The 19,757-nt window shown below is 37.0% G+C and overlaps 1 protein-coding gene across 4 annotated transcripts in view; it reads left to right on the forward strand.

Moving 5' to 3' along the window:
• The first annotated feature begins 792 nt into the window (after positions 1-792).
• STAT3 (signal transducer and activator of transcription 3) overlaps positions 793-19,757 on the forward strand; it is a 70,464-nt gene continuing 51,499 nt past the window's right edge. The window contains exon 1 of one of the 4 annotated variants that reach the window (XM_026710864.2): positions 793-935. Coding sequence is in view for 1 of the 4 variants with exons in the window: in XM_087916142.1 (XP_087772268.1) it covers positions 1,068-1,242 (175 nt within the window). In the remaining 3 variants the exon portion in view is untranslated. Of the gene's footprint in view, positions 1,243-19,757 lie in introns of all 4 variants that reach the window. The other 3 variants (XM_087916143.1, XM_026710865.2, XM_087916142.1) reach the window with 3 other exon arrangements.

A 19,757-nucleotide genomic window follows, 5' to 3' on the forward strand; every position in this document is an offset into this window, starting at 1 on the left:
TTACACCATTTCTGACAGATGTCCAATCTCTTCTTGAGAGCTTCCAGTGAAGAAGCTCCCACAACTGCTGAAAGCAAGCTGTTCCATTGCTCTCACTGCCAGAAAATTTCTCCTTATATTGAATCTCTCCTTGGTCAGTTTCCATCCATTATTCCTTGTCTGGCTTTCAGGTGCTTTGGAAAATAGCTTGATTCCCACCCACCCTCCTCTCTGTGGCAGCCCCTCAAATATTGGAACACCGTTAACATTTCTCTCCTGGTCCTTCTCTTCACTAAACCAACCATGCCCGCTTCCTGCAACCGAAGAAGAAAGACGCGATAAGGGGTCAGGCTCCTTTGCGCAACGTTTCCACTGTGAGTAGGCCTTAATCAACAACGTTTTTTGTTTGCTACTTTTTGCACGCTTTCGCCGAACTCGCTGACCGTATCCCCACAGATCAGACTCCTTCGGTGGAGCCGCGGACGGCAGACGCTGCGCCCCCACCTGGAGAGTAAAGTAAGGAGATCCAACCCTCTTTTCGCCCACGCCCGTCCCGGCCCCGCCCCTAAGATCTTCACGCACACCCATTAAAAGCCTCGGAGCAATTGAATCCTCCTTCCTCTCCTCCCCCTTCTTTAAACATGTCAACAGCGGAGGCGTCTACGTCACACACTGCCCGGAACTCAGCTGGGTTTCCAGCAAAGCGGCGGGAGGAGGAAGTAGAGCCCGGAACAGCCCGATGAATAATAAAAGTAGCGGCGCATGCTGATTGGCTGCTTCGTGCACCTCCGGTGAAAGGTCCGCTGAAACTGCAAGCGATTGGTTCGCTAACGGAGGGTAGCGTTGATGCTGTGGGTGAGGGGGGCAGGTCCAAGCTTACGACGGGAAGCAGTAGGAACAAGACGTCGACGGGCGAACGGCTCTGTAGTGGCTAAGTGATACTGGGGAGGTCGAAGGTAGGCTAAAGATGAGTTGGTAGTGGAAGGAGTACGGGCGAGGTGGGACGGGATGGCGCCATCAAGAATAGAAACGAACTTTTTGAGACTGTCAAATCTTAACTTCTGCTAAAAGAGATCTTGCCTCTTAGCATGTGCAAAGTGCCCCACCCCCCACCCCGATTAGAGCGCATCTCTGATGCATTAAAAGGATGCTTTTATCCCAAACTATTACTTTCGAATCGATGGCTTCCGTTGTATAAATTAGAGATAACGTTGATTGGAAGTGTCTTTCAACTCACTTCTGGAGCTTTAATAGGAAGAAAGGGTAAGTGGATGGGAAAGAGCAGTGGAAACTGAAAGGAAAAGAAGTTAACAGAGCCTTCAGAGCTGTCATATGTGACTGATCTTGGAGGAAAGCTGGGGGCGCTTGGTGGCTTCTTGACTGATTTGGTTTTGCCAAGTAGGAAAAGCTCTGGTAATTGGGTTGAACCCATGATGCAGTTTAAAGGACCTTGACAGCCATTACCTTCTTAGGGAGCCAGTAAATATGTATGGTATGGAAGGATGGGTGGGTTTTGTATTGTTTGCTTCTTTTGGCTACAATTCCCATAGTCCCATAGGAATGATGGGAGTTGCGCTTCAAAAATCTGGCTGAATAGGAATTGAGTGAAGTTATTCTAAAAAAAATAGCTATGTGCACCAGTATAGAAATATTTCATATCCTATAGAGATAATGAAGAAATTGGAAAATGAACAATATACAGTTATGCAAAGTGCTGATATAGAAAAGTTGAAGTCTATTCGTCCCCAACAATGGGCAAAAATTGACTAGATTAGGATTTTGCACTAATTGTGACTTATCTATTCATGAGTTTTGAAGATTTCATCATTGCCCTATATTATCTCACAAAGAAAACTGATCATTCATTGTGACTTGTGACACTGCTGGCTAAATTGAGTTCTGGTGTGCGGCCAGAGAGATGACAGGAAGTTTCTGTTTTCACAAGTCCTTCAACAGGTTAAGACTGGGTACAAGGTTACTCTACAGAAAACTCCAATGCAATACTGGGTAATCTAGTGAGATTTAGAAATCTTGAGGAATGTTTACTTTGTTTCCGAAATCGCCTTTGCTTGCTAATGCAGTTTTTAGTATTCTACTGATATTCACAGTCTTCGTTGGATTAGTATACCTGTATGGTGATAGGGGAAATAGGAATGCCTCCTTATTTCTAAGGTTGTTTAATGAATTTTCAAAGACTTGAAACTGTTTTGAAAACCTTGAGCATTCTGGAAAAAAATGAACCCTTTTGACTGTGTTCTATGAATAGGGTTTTGGTTTAATCTGTTATTCAGTTACCTTTATAACAATTTCAAGTGCAAATGAAGTGCAAGAAATGTTCCCATTTTTAAGCTCCTTTCTTTCTCTAAGGCAGCCTTCTTATAACATAACTCCAGATATGTTAAAACTGCAACACCCTGAATCCCTGGATGAAAGCAATGCTGTTAAAGTACCTGAATTTGAAATTCAGAAGTCCAGGTTCATTTCTTTATATATTTATTGCTACAATTTCTTTGCTGCTCAATTATAAAAAATATTCTAAAGTATGCTAAAGTATTGCTGAGCTGAGTACTCTGCAAGATAGTTTTGATAAGAATTACCATTCCTTATCCCAGCTATAAGAAAACTGAGGACAAGAAAGATGGGGAAAGACTTTTCAAAGAAATAGAAATGTTTATTTGTTAATTTGATACTTCTCAGGGGAGAAGTATATTAGAAATATTATTGATCCACTACCATAACTTCTACAAATAACCATTTCTTAGCCTGAAATGCTCAGGAGTGTAGACTTCCTAGGCTGCTTATTGAGAATAGAAGCCCTATTCCTCTGTACAGGTAATTCAGTTTTATCATATTTGTTTGGCTATTCTATCACATGACATTTGCAGTGTCAAATATCTGAACATTGTCTTAGGGCAAAATTTAAAGCAAAAGTAAGACAAGAATCCTTGTTAGGACCTCATTTATAGAGAACAGTAATATATCTTCTAGGCATAATCCATTATAATCAGACATAAAAGCCTGACTGTCTGGAACAAGTTAAACTTGTTAAAGGTCATGAATGCAGAACAAATTTGTTTCCATCTTTTGCCCAGAGTAAAGAGGTAGCAGATTATTTGGCTGAGATAAAGAATATTAGATATATTTGGCTCTGCTATGAATAGATTTTGAAATTTCAGAAGGCCTACCAACTATGAAAATCTGGAGCCATATTCAACTCAAGTCTTCTGACAAGAAGCTCTTTATCAAAATGACATCTTTAATACAAGTGTGGAGAGGTAATTGTCTACTAATGACTACCAGACTGTAGTCTCCATGTGCTTTTAAAATTTAGTTGAGCATTTCAATTCCTGGGGATTATATTTCAGCAATATGGGATATGAGACACAAAAGTTTCTCATATTTCTAGTGTAAAATACTGATTGGCTAAATGATATGAAATCATCAAATTCAATTAAAGCTTAATCTGGTTGCCTGTCTGTAATATAGTTCTGCTGAACAATAAGATAGTTGAATTGTGTTCAAAACATGATTCTACTTTTCAGTTTCTGTACTCACCACTTGAAAAGCATCTGATATCGAAGCATCATTTGAAAATAATTTCTATATAGCAGTCAACCTACTTCTACGACAATTGCTTGTAAAACATGGACTTGGTTGAATTTCCCATCAGTTTTAATGAATTTTTGGTTGGGATGTGACAGAGAATCCTTTTGATTGCTGTCCCTATAGTTTAGAGCTTCCTAGGGAGGCATTGTGCTGATTCTTGCTGGGGGTTGTTTCATTTTTTCCTTTTTAAGAGACATCTGTGTAATAGCATGATTTTTCCTTTGTGGAATTTAAGTCTCTATGGCTGTGATCCTACTGTCCAGGAAACTGTCCTTAGAGTAGAGGCAGCTCTCGACTTATGAACACAATTAAGACCAGAATTTATGTTGCTAAGGAAAGTGGTTGTTAGGTGAGTCATACCTAATTTTACAATTTTTGCCATAGTTGTTAAGCAAACCAATGCAATTAAGTGAGGCACACAGTCAGTCATTAAGTGGATCTGCCTTTCACCATTGTAAATGTATGCTGGTTGCAAAGCATCTGAATTTTGATCATGTGATCATGGAGATGCTGTGATGGTCATAACTGCTAGGATCAATTGTTAGTCATTTTTTTTCAGTACCATTGTAACTTTGAATGATGGCTAAACTAATGGTTGCAAGTTGACAACCAGCTGTATAGAATTTAAAAAAACATGTCCTCCAAGATCAGATAGGAAAAATTGTTAGATATTCCTCCTTTAAAATAACAAATAGCATTCAGTGTCAACAAGAACAAAGTGATGCATTTTGACACATGCACCATGCAGGTTAATAGATTCCAGCTGGCAGTGATTGATCTTGGAAAGGAAACTTAAATGGACAGGTCACTTGCTATAAAAGAGGCAGATTCTATGCTAAGAACCATTAGAAAAAAAATGCCCTGATAAAACTCTTAGGTGTGACTGCAACTTGAATACAACATTCATTCTAGTTAGCAGATGTTAAAAGGGATAAGAAAGGCAACTTTTTTGTTCATAGATTACCCTACAAAAAATAGCTTAAGAGTTGTTTATTAACCATAAAACAGAGATATAAGGGGGTTGGGGAGAAGGTTTTCTTCTCTTCCACAATGTCATAATTTAAAATCCTATATTGAAATTAAATGCTGATGTTTCAGAATGAAAAGGAAATACGGCCCTCAATTTACAGTTCATTTAATGACTATAGGAAGTTACAACAGCAGTGAAAAGGTGACTTATATGACCAGTTTTCACACTTAAATGCATTGCAGTATCCCATGGTTACATTCAAACGCTTGGCAATTGACTCATGTTTATAATGGTTGCAGTGTCCAAGGGTCATATGATTACATTTCTGATAGTGGAGAAGCCAGATTCATTTAAAATCCATGTTACTAACTTAAGAATTGCAGTGATTCACTTAACAATTGTGGCAAAAAAGATTGTAAAATGGAGCAAAACTCATTTAACAAATGTCTCACTTAGCAACAAAAATTTGGGGCTCAATTGTGTTCATAAATCAAAGAGTATCTGTACTTTTTCCAGAAAGTATAATAAAACTTGGAACTGAATTCTCTCTCATATGAAGGTGGCAAAACAAATTCAGTGGTTTAAAAAAGGACTAAATAAATTATGGACAATGTGTTATTAAATGGCTAGTTGTGATTATTTTCGGACTTGCAAATGGCGTATCTTCAATATTAACTGGTGAGTATGGTTAATATTATTAGTAATATGAGAGAATGAAAGCCGCTGCTCCTACATCATATTCATAGTTTCTTTGATGACTTTGATTGAATTGGGTCTGTCTTTAGTACCTGTACTAAAAATGGAAGGAAGGGGATAATTTTATATTGTACTACATTATTTTACTATGCAAAATCAATCTGTATTTTCCTTCCCTTATCATCCATTTACTTTCCACCCTCTCCTAAATTCACAAACAAGTATTTATTTAAGTAAAACTGTATCCTGATATAATCTACTCAAGAATCCCAGGACTTCATAACAACTATGCAATATGTATGTATGTATGTATGTATGTATGTATGTATGTATGTATGTATATAATAAAAATAAAATCTAAAAAGAAAGATGGATAGAAAGGGAATCAAAGGTATTTGTGCATATAGATATAAAACATTCATTCACTTAAAGGTTAGATTCACAACATACTCTAAGCCAGGGATGTCAAACTCAAGGCCCGTAGGCTGCATCCAGCCCACAGGGTGCTGAAATCTGCCCTGTGGGGCTAGCCTGGAAATATCAAGGGACCGGCCCATGGTGCATCTGGCAGCTAAAATGGACTGCACGCAGCCCCCCCCCCATCTCATTTTCGCACTCCATAGCATCTGGCAGCACTTTGCCTGCAAAAACTGGGCCAAAAAACCAAGCCCAAAACAGGCTGAAAAATGGACCAAAATAGCTGAAAAACAGGCCAAGAATGGGCTCAAAGAGGACTGAAAACAGGCAGAAAACAAACAAAAATGGGCTCAAAACAGGCCAAAAATGGGCCCTAATCAGGCTGAAAACAGGCTAAAAAAATGGACCAAAAATGGGATCAAAATGCCTCGTGTTGTAGGAAGCCATTGCTCAAAACTACAAGTGTTGCAGGAGGACACAGGGTGAAAGCAAAGCGCACGGGAGCTGCGTGCGGTCTCCCCACACCCTTTTTTGGCTGTCAGAGCGCTGCAGGAGGCCAACCCCCTGCTGCCTCACCACTGCCCCTCCCTGCTGCCAACCCCCCCGCCATTGCCGGCTCACAAAAGAGAACTATAATGCTGATGTGGCCCTTGAAGAGATCCCTGCTCTAAGCTGTATCTCAAAGGTGCTCAGCTCTAGAAATCTAGTCCAAATATTTCCAAACTACTTTGCTTTATATCTATTGACTAGACAGTTCTGAGACCCCTTTTTTTCTATTCCATATCTAAAAGTGTGGTAAATCTTGTGCTTCCAAGTCCTTAATATCAAGTTTAGCAACAAGGAAGCCCCATTAACTTTGTATTTTGCTTATGTACATGTAATTGGCTAAATATCAGTTATTCTCTCTTGTGACTATCAGTTTGGTTGCCAATAATCCTACAAACTTTCCTTGGCATTTGCAAAATACAAGTATTACATTTTTATAGGCTGGATTCTAGTGTTATGCCCTCTTTGTTTTACTGTTTTCTTTTGACAGATCCAATATACCTTTCCTAACACAATTCCTAGCTATTGGATCATTCTGTAGAGTTTTGATGACATATACAACAGCTGACTTAAAATTATATTTTTGGTGTCTGTAATGATGCACTGCTTCCTGTGGGTTTTGTGTGTGCGGTTTTTTTTTTTTTTAAAAAAAGCTTATATATGCAGCCGACTAATATTGAGAAGGGAGATATCTACAGGAAATTATAAAATAGTAAATGGTGTGGTGATAAATATGTAGAAACAAAATTGAAATGATAGAAAAAGTTCAGAAAGTGCTTATGATGTCAATTTTTGGCTATTGTACAAATAAAAGTAAAAATAACTTACACTGTATATTTAATTAGAAGTAATTCCCATGAGGCTTCATCAGGATGCTTGTCTATTTAATGTTCCCATGTTTGCATATAAATAAAGCAGTAACACCTAAGGAAGAAAATACACTGTATGAAGGTAAGCACCAACTTGAAAATAGTATTTCATCCTGTCAAAAATGCCACTGACAGACCTAGTTACCTCCATTATTATGAAAGCAAATATTTAAAATTTAATTGGGACAGAAAAATATGGCTGCTGAATTCCCTAATTTAATGTAAAGTTTCATAATTGGGAACTATTTTTCTTGTTATTTTGATCTGAAGAAAAAAATTAGAATTAGTTTTGTCAGATCAAGTTCCTGAAACTCTTGCCTTACATAAATTGCAAGAGCAAATTTGAACTTGAGGTTGGTGAGAAATGTCTTTTGAAAACTGGATGTCTCGTAAAGCTGTAATTATTAAAACCATAATAAATAATGCATAATGAACATCTTCCTCCTCCTATTTTCCCCACAAAAACAACCCTGTGAGGTAGGTTAGGCTAAAAGAGAATGATTGGCCCAAGTTTACCCAGCTGGCTAAGGCAGATTCATGATCTCCCAGTTTCTAATTGGTGCCCTAACCACTAGATCAAACTTGGAAAGAGGCATTCCATTGGCATTTGCAAAAACCTGTTTGCCTGATTTGCAAACAGATGCAATATGTTGTGAGAATGAATAAATTTGTTACAGCTTTGCATAGAGAGGAATGGAATCAAATAATGTGACAGATTTTTCCCACCCAGATCAGTACAGTAATTAATCTCCCTGATGAATGGATAATTTATTATTTTGCAAACACTTTCATTTGATTTAAGAAATTTGAATCTGTTGGTTCAACAAACTAGTGTTGGCTAAGCTAACCAAAGAAAATTAGGGATAGGTGTGATTTATGAATTGACCTATGAAAGTGCTGCTGCAAAGTTCAGGCAACACCATTTCAAATCCAAAAGTGACTTTGACCATTTATCTCCTGTGCATGTTGCTTGATATCTGAAGTCTTGTTTTAAATGTCCTTGGTGAATAATGTTTTTCCAGAATCTTCCAAGAGAAGGCCTTTTTTAAAAAGCAAGTCATTTTTATAGACTTTTCTTCTTCAGAAGCCCTCCCTAACAACACCTGTTTAAGTGCTAGGTGACTTTCCAGAAATCTCTGGCAGCTGGTTTTCTGTTTATGTATTTCTGAAGTTGTAAAATTTATTATTTTGTTGCTGCTGTGTAATGTTGTTCTTGTGATATTGTGACTGGAGTTTTTTTGTTTTATTTGTTTGTTTCATTAACAATTAACCAGGTTTTGTATTAAAATTTTATCAGAAAGCCCCTGTGTGAATTTAGTTTCATTAAAGAAAATAGGACATTTTAATAATAAAAGAGATTCAGCCCCAGGTGAACTTACATTTTTGCCTGAAAAGGAGCAAGAACTACAAGGCTGGAGACAGGAGCAACTAGGTTGGAATTTTTTTTTTTTTGAACAAATTTTATTGATTTTCCAAAACAATACACAGACAAACAAAACATAAAATATAATGACATAGGAATTTTTTTTTCTTAAAAAGCCAATACAACAACTTATTTAAAGACAGAATTATTCCAAGTTATCACATTTCCAAACAAGCACAATTTGATATATATATTTACCTTATCTGTTCATTTTCATATCTTATCCCAAACTTCTCTTTATTACTTCTTTTCCTTCTATTTATTCAAATTATATCTCTTTAACTTTAGATTGTATACATTTTTTATATCCACCTGTCTTATACATTTTCATTATTCTCTTCCAATAAAAAACAAACAAACAAACAAGACATAAAACACAAAAACATAAACATCTTTTCTGAAAGTTGCTTGATCCCGGGTTAAAACTCATCATACAGACACCTCTTCAAAAATCACGTTCCTTTTATATATCATTCCATATCTTATTACCGTTTTCCATTTTCTATATAGCTTCTTCCTTTTTTTAACTCTCTTAATTTTATTCTACTCATCTCAGTTCAAGTCATAATACTTAACATTCTTTGTCTGTTCTCAACTATCCATTCATTTTTTCTCTTTAAACAAAACCTCTCCTGTACACTAATTAGAGTATGACGCCTTTAACTCTTTCCCTAACCTGATAATACTTAATATCACACATAACTTGTATTGGGATTCTGTTTAGCACATCCTAAAGTCACACAATATATTATATAAAGAGAAAAAGAAAAATTTTAATCGTACCTATTAATACTTATTTATATATTTATATCTTGAACATTTTATTCTATAAATGCCTATAATAACACAATCTTATGTACCTTACAGAATCCCTTTTTCAATTAAATTTACCCATTGTCTATAAATAAATTTTGTTTCTTCAAATCTTGCTTCCCATCATTGAGACTTCTCACCCCCTCCTTTCTCCCTTGCTTCTTCTTTTCCTTACCCTGTTCACCCCTTTGTCTTTCCACCTCCCTTTCCTTCTTGTGCTTTCCCCCTTCCTGTTGTTTCCTTATCTTATATCCACCCTTCAACTCATTTTTATCTTTTTTGGTTGTTTTTTTAAGTTTTAAAATCCCTTTTTCCTTTTCCACTTCCTCCTTCTTCTCCCCCAGTAGGGTCACATGTTCATCAAAAATGGTTCCTTCTTTGTCCCAATTATCCTGCTGCGCAATCAATTCTCCATAGGAATGCACCGCCATTTCTAGAGATTGAAAAAGAATGTCCAAGGTATCTTTCCAGTCTTGTTCTTCCTTTTTATATTTTAGATATTCAGTTTTAAATTCATCCAAAAGTGGTGCCATTATGAAGAGGAAAACTTTTTCCCAAAACAACCACCCGAGTGTTTTTAAACAAAGAAAAAAACGTTTCCCAAAAGATGCAAAGTCACCAAACAATCCAGATAAACTATTTCATTTAGCACTTTTTCCCTTCTTCCATTTCTTTTTCTGGGGTTGCTATTAAATCACAAAATTCCAATTATAATATGTCTTTTGAAGTCTTATTAATGTTCAAATGGCTCTTTAAAATTCTAGGCAGTCTGCTCCTTATTCTCAAATTCAATTTTTTTTCCTCTCCCTTCCCACTCACAGCAGAAGAAAAATTTTCTTTAAATATTTAGAAATCCATATCCCTTTGGCATTAGCACAGTCTTTAGCATTTAGCATACCTTCAATGCGGGTTTCGATTTCTCTCAAAGCTGTTCCGTTTGGAAGGAGAGTGAAAAGAAAAAAAGTTTTCCCTTTGATATTCATTCGCTGCTTACTCAGTCTGGGAACAATGTGTCTTTAATAGGTGTTAAATACCAGGATACTTTCACTGTTCCTTTGTCCCGGTCAGCAAAATCAGTTTCATTTCTTCACAAACCCCTCCAGCACATTTCTTTCCCCGGCTGGGCTCTTCTAAATGGCGGCCATAAAAGATCGCCGTTCAGTTGCCGTCGGAGAGGGAGATTTAGCCGGCTAGGGAAGAGAGATGCGATGTCTCTCGTCCCTGCCAGAACCCCCCAGTCTTCACCACCTTCTACAAAGGTGGCTTAGCCCCGAAGCCAAGTGGCTCGAGGCACTCAGGCAGTGAACACAGGCAGAACCCGTGCAGAGTCATGGAATCCTGCCTGCACCGAAGCACCACAAGCCGGAAGTGTCTAGGTTGGAAAAGATTGACCGCAGAGATGACTGGTTTTGCCATTCTGTTTTTCAGCCTCTCCATATAGATCTACTAGACACATTTGCAGCAGCCTCTATCTTAATGATTTTTAAAATTACTTGTCCCTTTGTTGTTTGCTTTTTGTTTGGACTTCAGAGTAGCATATTAATTTTCCCATAGATGAGATTGAGATGTAGTGCCTTCCAAAGTGCAGAGCAAAAACCAAAAGTCATATTAGTCAAGCAGGTATCATTTTGGTTGAAGAAAGACAAAGGAGGAGAGGCAAAAGTTTCTGTTTCCATTTCTTTGCTGTAACTCTGACAAGATTTGCTTTGTTGGGGATCTGGGCTACTTTAGTTTCTATCCTATTCTATATTGAAATTTACAAAAGAATTTTAAAAAAAGTTTTCCAGGAAGAACTGAAATGAAGCCTGCTTGGCAACACATAGAAAAGATTTCCAGGAGTAAGAAGAGAAAATTCTATTATTTACAGATACAGATAATCAGAGTTAGAAGGGACCTTGTAGGTCATCTAGTTCAACCCCCCGCCCAAGCGGGAGAGCCTACACCATTTCAGTCCAATCTCTTCTTGAAAGTCTCAACCGATGGCGTTCCCACAACTTCCGAGGGCAAGCTGGTCCATTGGTTGATTGTTCTCACTGTCAGAAAGTTTCTCCTTGTTTCCAAGTTAAATCTCTCCTTGTTCAGTTTCCATCCATTATTCCTTGCCTGGCCCACAGGAGCTTTAGAAAGTAGCTTGATCCCTTCCTCCCTGTGGCAGCCCCTCAAATATTGGAAGCAGCCCCTCAAATATTGGAATTTATTTGTTTATTTATTCAACTTCTATAACTGCTCAGTTCGACTTAAAATTCTAAAACTATGAAACTATTGAAAACAATAAAACAGTAAAAACCTCCAGAAAATAAATAGACAAAGGCCATATAATTAACAAATAGTAAAGCCAAAGGGGATCCTAACACACTCTAAGCTCCAGGCCTGGGTATATAATTTTAAAGCCTTGCAAAAGGCCATTCCTCTAGGGGTTCCTAACCTTTTCTATATCTCATACACCTACAATACTGTGTGTGTGTAGAAAACATTGAGAAGAACACAAATACCAGAAGAATCAAAGCAGAAATGAGTCTCTTACAGTGGTTTGACTGGAGAATCTTTTGGGAAAGAGATCACAGATAGAATACAGTAGTTGTACTTGTGGAAAGCAAACGATAGCAAATGTGTCTGTAGGCCAAATGTGTAGTTGTGGTGAAAAACAAAATTCACACTTTTGTTTTGCTTAAAAAGCACACTTGTTATTATGTTCCATTTTATCATTCTGTTTCAGCTTGTTGGTTGATAATTTTTTATCGGGGGCATCCTCCATTTACCCCTTTTCTGCAAATGATTAGTGTATGGTGAACAAGAGTTCAAATTTGAACAGTATAGAATTGGAAATGGCCCATTTTGAGTCTGAAGCAGTGATTTTGCATTTGCTGTTTTGATAATTTTGAAATCTTATTTTGAACCCAAAATAATTCTTAAATTTGAAATAACCTATTTTGAGGAACTGGAGTGGCAGGACAGGAGAACGGAGGTGAAGAAGTCTGGTGCAGGCTTCGAACACCTTTTCTGGCGTCAGGAGCGATCCCCAGGGATACATGAACCCCGGAGAGGTTCGTGTCAACGTGGAGATCCTCGAGCTGCAGAGGGGGAAGGCAACTCCCGACAGTGAAGAGGGAAGCTCCCGAGCTCGGCGCTAAAGAGTAAGCTGTCATTTTATGGCAGCTTCCAATCCGGTCTGCCACTTGAGTGAATAAGCAAAGCAGTGACAGCCTGCTAGATCGAGTAACAGGAACAGAGAAACGGTTTATATCTTGGATTCTTTGAAGTCTGAAGGAGTAGAATGACAGAAGAATGATAGCATAAATTCTTCTCTCCTGGTTGTGATAAGCACCTCTTGGAAGTCGGGCGGAGAGCGGCCAGAAAAGCAATTGGGAAAATTTTACTCTGTGAGGGGGAAGCTTTGGGGAAAGAAGGAGATTGCTAAAACCTGGAGATTTGAGATCCGGAACTGGTCTGAGCACAACATGACTATTACATCTACTTAATATTGGGGAGAAGATAAATTGAGCATTATATTGGACTTTGGAAGATTTGTATGTGGATTTAAAAGTTGGAAAGCAAAGAAAGAAGCAGCAGCAAGAGGAAGAAGCCAGAGGCGAACAGTAGGCTGGGAAAGACGGTTTTGGGACTGCAGATTAGTCAGCACATTTCACCATTTGCTGATTGGAAGGCTGAAAAGAAACCTCTAACTGGAAGATGGAACTTTAGCTCACCCAATTTGCTCTCTTTATTACGTGGTACTACTTAAGTTTACTAAGTTGGCACTATTTTCTCTTTAAGATGACTTCCTTGTTGTTGTTTGTTTGTTGAATTTCTGAAGCTGTGGTAATCTCTCTTCTACCCCTTCTCTTATTATCTTGCCCCTTGCCTCCCTATTGTATCTCCTAAATACTTTACATAATTTTACTTACGGGGGGAGGGGGGAAGAGGAGGATACACTATTACCAAAGAGTTAAGAGTTTACTGTTGTAAGTATTAATAGTAAAAAGGGATAAACTTTGTTGATATAATCTATTTATAAATTATTTAGACTACTTATGACATTTAAGATTAATTCCTTAAAGTGTTAATTGATGTACTATTGTTGACCAATTTTCTTATTACATTGACTAGAATATTGTTGCAGATCTCTATTTACGATATAGGGGAAAAGACTGTGGAGTGAGATATAAAATTGAAATACGTGAATAGTCTTTCAAATACAGGACCCAAATACTGAATGGTGATTTGGGATAATATATTTAAAATTGTGCATCAACAAAAACAAATACTTAGAGAGATGACATCCACAACAACTATGGCCTTAAAAGCAGGAAAGAAGGCTATCCCGACCCTATCGACTACGTTGACAGCCACCCCACCAACATCTCAAAAAACTATCGAGGAGTCTTTAATAGGGGAAAAGCAGCCCAATGTCCCCAATATTAATATACAAACTTCCATATTAGCCTTGCAGGAAGCTATATCTAAAATGCAAGAAATGATGATTAAAAATCACAAGGAAACTAGAGCAGATATAAGCGAATTGAAAGATGAGATGGGGAAATTGAAGGCTGAAATGAAAGCGGATATAGCGAAGGTGGAGGGTAAGATAGGGTCTCTACAGCAGGCCATGGAGAGAAACGAAGTGAAGATAAAAGATATAGAGAGTAGAACAACACGCATGGAGACTAACTTTGAAAGGATGGATGAGGAATTTAAAATGTACTTAGAGAAACGGAAGACTCTCTGGTCCACCTCGAGATGGACAAAGCAATGGCGTATTTAAGATTCCAGAATGTGGCGGAAGCCAAAAATGAAGAATTGGAACATTTGTTGGCAGAAATATTGGCTGAATGGCTAGGAAAGGAAAAAGATGATCTAATTAAAGAGTTTGATGAGGTATATAGGGTTAGCACAAGCTACGCCAGGCGTAACAACTGTCCAAGAGAAATTCATATCCGCTTCTCTAGGAGATGTCTGAGGGATTTAATTTTGAAAATGTCTAGGAGGAAACAATATCATATAAAGGCAGAGAAATTAGGATTTTAAAACAAATTCCAAAGAGAGTGAGGATGATAAGACAAGATTATAAATTTTTAGCTAATGATTTAAATAAAGAAGGAATCCATTTTAAATGGTTAATCCCGGAAGGGATGTTAATTACATGGAAAGAGAGGAAAATCAAAATAGAATCGATAGAACAGGCCCAAGTTTTTCATCAACAGCTCACAGATAAGAATAGTCAACCCACCAAAGAAGACCCTAAAACAAGACCACAGGAGGTCCGATATTATCACAGAACCCAAAAGGAACGACTTTCTCCAATTTCAGGAAGTGATAATCCACAACATGGGAGAGAAGAGCAAATCCCACAACAACAACAACAAGAGAACCGAATCATTACTAGGCAAAAATCTAAGCAGAAGTAGATAAATGGTGGAGGGGAAGAAGTTGCTCTCCATCAATATAAACGGATTAAATTCATTATTAAAAAGAAAAAGGATATTCTCAAAACTTATTCAACATAACGCAGATATAATATGTCTTCAAGAGACACATATTTCAAGAATGACGAAAGACATCTAATTTGTCCAAAATTAGGTAAACTTTTTACAGCACCGCCGACCAACACAAGAAAAAAAGGAATTGCAATTTATGTAAAACAAGATGTAAAGGCAGAATTAATCTGGTCGGATCCCGAAGGAAGAACTCTGGTTATACAAGTTTGGATAAACCACATCACATTTTTACTTGTAGCAATCTATGCCCCAAATGATGACCAGGGGAAATTTTTTAAACACCTTCACCAAAAATAGTAGGCTTTGAAAAAGAAACATTTGCTTGATTGGCGATTTTAACTCCATTGCAGACTACCAGAAAGACCATAGTAATATGGGGAAAAACAAGAAGGGGAAAAGGGAACTTTCATGCATGTAAGGAAATGTTGAGAGAGTTAAATTTAAAAGATCTATGGAGGGAACGGAATCTTGAAGGAAAACAATTTACATATTATTCTAACCCACATAAGACTTGGACCAGAATAGATATGGCTTGGATGGATTTGGACTTGGCTAATGAAATAAAAGAAATCAAAATCCTACCGAATGAATGGGCTGATCATAACCCAATACAGCTAATTTGGAGAGATAGGAGACTAAAAAAAAAAGATGGACACTAAATAACCAAATTGTAAACGAAGAAGAGTATATTAATAAACTGAAAGAGGAGCTAAACTATTTTCTAAAAGATAATAATAATGAAACAACTTCAAAACAGAACATTTGGGATACTATGAAAGCAATTATAAGAGGCACAACAATTTCCTATAATGCTATGAGAAACAAGAGAATTTATGCCCAACAAAAACGCGTTACAACAACAAATCCAAGACTTAGAAATACAATTACAAAAACCCCTAAGACCCAAGGACTACAAAATCAGTTAATACTAGCCAAACATAAGCTGAATTTAATTGAACAAGATAAAATAGAAATTAGCTTGAGAAGGTCCAAACAAAATTATTTTGAACACGCCAATAAACCAGGAAGATGGCTATCTTATAAACTTAAAAAGAAAAAGAAAAGAGATTGATACACCAATTAATAGACGAGAAAGGTATCCCACAACATGAGATTGAGAAGAAAAAGGATATTATATTAAACTATTTCCAAAGATTATATAAAAAAAGAAGAAATCAATGAGGATAAAATAAGAACTTATCTGGAGAATACGAATGATAAAACAATAGGGAAGGAGACAAAGAATTACTAAATAAGGATATTACATGGTCTGAGTTAAAATCTGCAATGGAAAATCAATGTAATAATAAATCCCCTGGTCCAGATGGGATTCCAGTAGAATTGTATAAAGCCACAATAGATTTAGTAGGGCCTCTGATGCTGGAAGTGTTTAACGGTACTTTTGGCTGCCAAAATGCCAGACTCATGGAGGGAGGCGTTGATTGCGTTAATTCCAAGGAGGATGTGGATGCCAGATATATCAACAATTATAGACCAATCTCACTTTTAAACGCCGATTATAAATTATTTACCTCAATTATTGCGAATAGAGTAAAACAAGTTTTAAATTTATACATTCATGAAGACCAAAATGGCTTCCTTCCATTCCGCCAAATTAAAAACAATTTAAGAACCGTTATTGACGTCTTAGAATATTATGAAGCTCATCCAGAGAAACAATTTACACTCTTGTTTCTAGATGCAGAGAAAGCATTCTATAACTTACATTGGCACTTTTTAATACAAAAAATCTATAATATGAATCTGGGCACTAAATTCGAGAATATTATCACAACAATTTACAATACCCAACAAGCCAATATACTAATTAATGGTGAACAAACAGGCCCACTAAGCATTGAAAAGGGCGTTAGACAGGGTTGCCCTCTCTCACCCCTCTTATTTATATTTGCTTTAGAATCATTGTTAACGCGGATAAGACAAAATCCTGAAATCCAAGGGGTTAGGGTCAAAGCAGAGGAATATAAATTACAGGCGTTTTGCAGACGATATGGTTTTCTTCCTAGAGGATCCCATGGAAAAAGGACATAATCTAATAAAAGAACTAGAACAATATGGTTCAGTAGCAGGATTAAAGATTAACAGAAATAAGACTAAATTACTGACTAAAAATCTAACAGAGAACCAGAGGAAAGAATTAGAAAAACCATGGGGATACAGGCAACAAAAAGGTCAAATATTTAGGCATATGGTTAACACCACATAGTAAATCACCAAAGAGAATAATTATGATAAACTGTTACAGCAAATTAAGAAAGATCTAGAATCTTGGAATAAGTTGCAGCTTTCTTTACTGGGCAGGATTGCCACAATCAAAATGAACATTTTACCAAAACTCCTTTACTTATTCCAGACAATCCCAATAAATTTACCAAAAATTTTTTGATGATATAAATAAGGTAACTCTTAAATTTATTTGGCAAGGGAAAAAGCTAGAATCAGTATTAAGGCCTTACAAGATGCAAAAGTAGAGGTGGGCTAGCGCTCCAAACTGGGAATTATATTATTGGGCAGCCAACTTATTATGGTTAAAAGACTGGGTCAATTTACTGAATAAAAGAACTCTAGCCTTGGAAGGGCACGACCTTCAGAGAGGATGGCATGCATTTCTATGGGATGTGGGGAAAACTAAACAGGCGTACTTTCATAGACATCTTATTAGAGATTCACTATTAACTAATTGGAAAAAATATGTAAAAACATTATTTAAAAATTCCGATTTGGCTTTCAACAATGGAGGCAATGGTTCATCCCAACAATTTGGATATAACAAAAACGACTAAATATAAAGATTTATTAGATCCTTTAGGAAAATTAAGAACTCGACAGGAATTACAGGAACAGGGATTTAAAATTGATCAGTGGTTATATATACAAATCCATAGTAGATACAAACAAGATATCAAAGAATTTGGAATCTATAGCAAATTACAACACTTAGATAAAATCTTATTAGGATCAAATAAAAGAATATCTCCAAATTTTATAAATATTTATTGGAGGTAGAATTAGAGCAAGAGATAGTGAAAGGGAACATGATAATGTGGAGTAGGAATATTGGAAGAAGCATTACATTAACAGAATGGGAAAAGATCTGGAATAGAATCATTAAGATCACGAAATCTGCAGCGTACAAAGAAAATATGTATAAAATGTTATATAGATGGCACTTACCCCTTCGAGGTTAGCTAAAATGAACCCAAACTCTAGTCCAAAATGTTGGAAATGTAAAAACATAGAGGAACCTACTTTCATATGTGGTGGACCTGTAAAGAAGCCCAGAAATACTGGCAAAAATTAGAAAATGGCTGGAGGAGATAACTAAAGAACAAATTGAATACAAACCAGAGTTCTTCCTACTAGGGATCTCTGATAAACATTTTCTTAAAAAGACAAAATATATAATAATTCATATTCTAACTGCGGCCAGATTAGCATTTGCCCAGTGCTGGAAATCATCCCGTTTACCTACAGATCAATTGGTCATTCAGAAAATATGTGACTGCGCAGAAATGGACAATTTAACCATAGCTCTTAAAAATAAAGAGTCTTCAGCATTTGATAATAATTGGAATACGTGGTATAATTGGTTATATCAGGGATAAACTGTTCAATGAGCATAAATAAGCATAAATAACCATAAATAGCGATAAGATGTGTATATTTAAAGTAAGATAGAGAATTGGATCTTGTAGACTGTCAAAAGAATATCTGTCTGGTTTTAACGTATTTTCTTTTTTTCTTCCGTCTCTTTGTTTTTTTTTTCCCTTTTATACTTTTTTTTCTTCTTTTCGGTCCCAAGACCGAGCGCTTTTTTTTTTTTCCTCTCTCTTTCTCTTCTTTCTTCTTTTCTCTCTCTGTTTCTTATGTAATGTTGTTATGTTATTTTTTTAATTGTAAATTCAATAAAATTTATATGAAAAAAAAAGAAATAACCTATTTTGAGTTTGAAATAAGTATAAAATAATAGAAGCACCTCATTTTGAACAAAATGTATATTGTCCTACACCTAGATTAGACATATTAAGGTAAAAATGTTTTTCATATACAATCCCTGTTTTGCTGACCTATTAAAACAATTCTGTTCTTTATGGATAATTGCTTAATTTCATAGAGTCATAATGGCAAAGCTATGGCACACGTGCCAGAAGTGGCATGCAGAGCCATCTCCTCCGGGATGCAAGCCATCGCCCCAGACTAGATCTACTGCGCAGGCGTATGCGTCACCTACATGCCAGCTGATCGTCAGGTAGCTGCCGTGCATGTGTGGGGGTCGGGGCACGTGCAGGAGACATGCCCGCATGTGCAGAAACGTTTGGTGCACGTGGGGAGTCGCATACACATGCACAGAAACATGTGCGTGGGGATTGCACGTGCATGCGCAAAAACACTGTGCGCATGGGGGGGTCGTGCACACATGCGCAAAGGCGCACAACACACGTATGGGGGTCCTACATGCATGGGGTATGGGGGTCCCCCATGCATGTACGACCCCAGTACATGTGTTGTGCACATTTTGGCACGCGAGGACAGAAAGGTTAGCCATCACTGTCATAGAGAATCAAGCCATTTAAAAAGTGTGAGATAAAATGAAAGGGTCAAAAGTCCTGCAAGAATACAAAATACTTGCCTAGCACAGGAAAGATAACAAAGGAGTGGGAAGCATTTCAGTATTTCCTAGTGGGAAATTCTGAAATGCTTTTAGTGAAAAAAGCCCATTTGTGAGTGGTAACTTTCCATATCTCAGCATGACAAGCATTCTTGCTCATGATACATTTTAGGACTACTCACTGTTCGCCTATTATTTTACTATCTCTCTAATGCCTCTTAAGTGTCTCCTCATTTTTTATTGGTAATATTTTTGCTTTTGGAGCAATCAGGTGACATCCCACCACCACACACTCACACACTATTTCTACTCA

This window comes from Pseudonaja textilis, chromosome Z (genome assembly GCF_049901715.1).
Source record: "Pseudonaja textilis isolate UNSWEBS1 chromosome Z, rPseTex1.2, whole genome shotgun sequence".
NCBI lineage: Eukaryota > Metazoa > Chordata > Lepidosauria > Squamata > Elapidae > Pseudonaja > Pseudonaja textilis.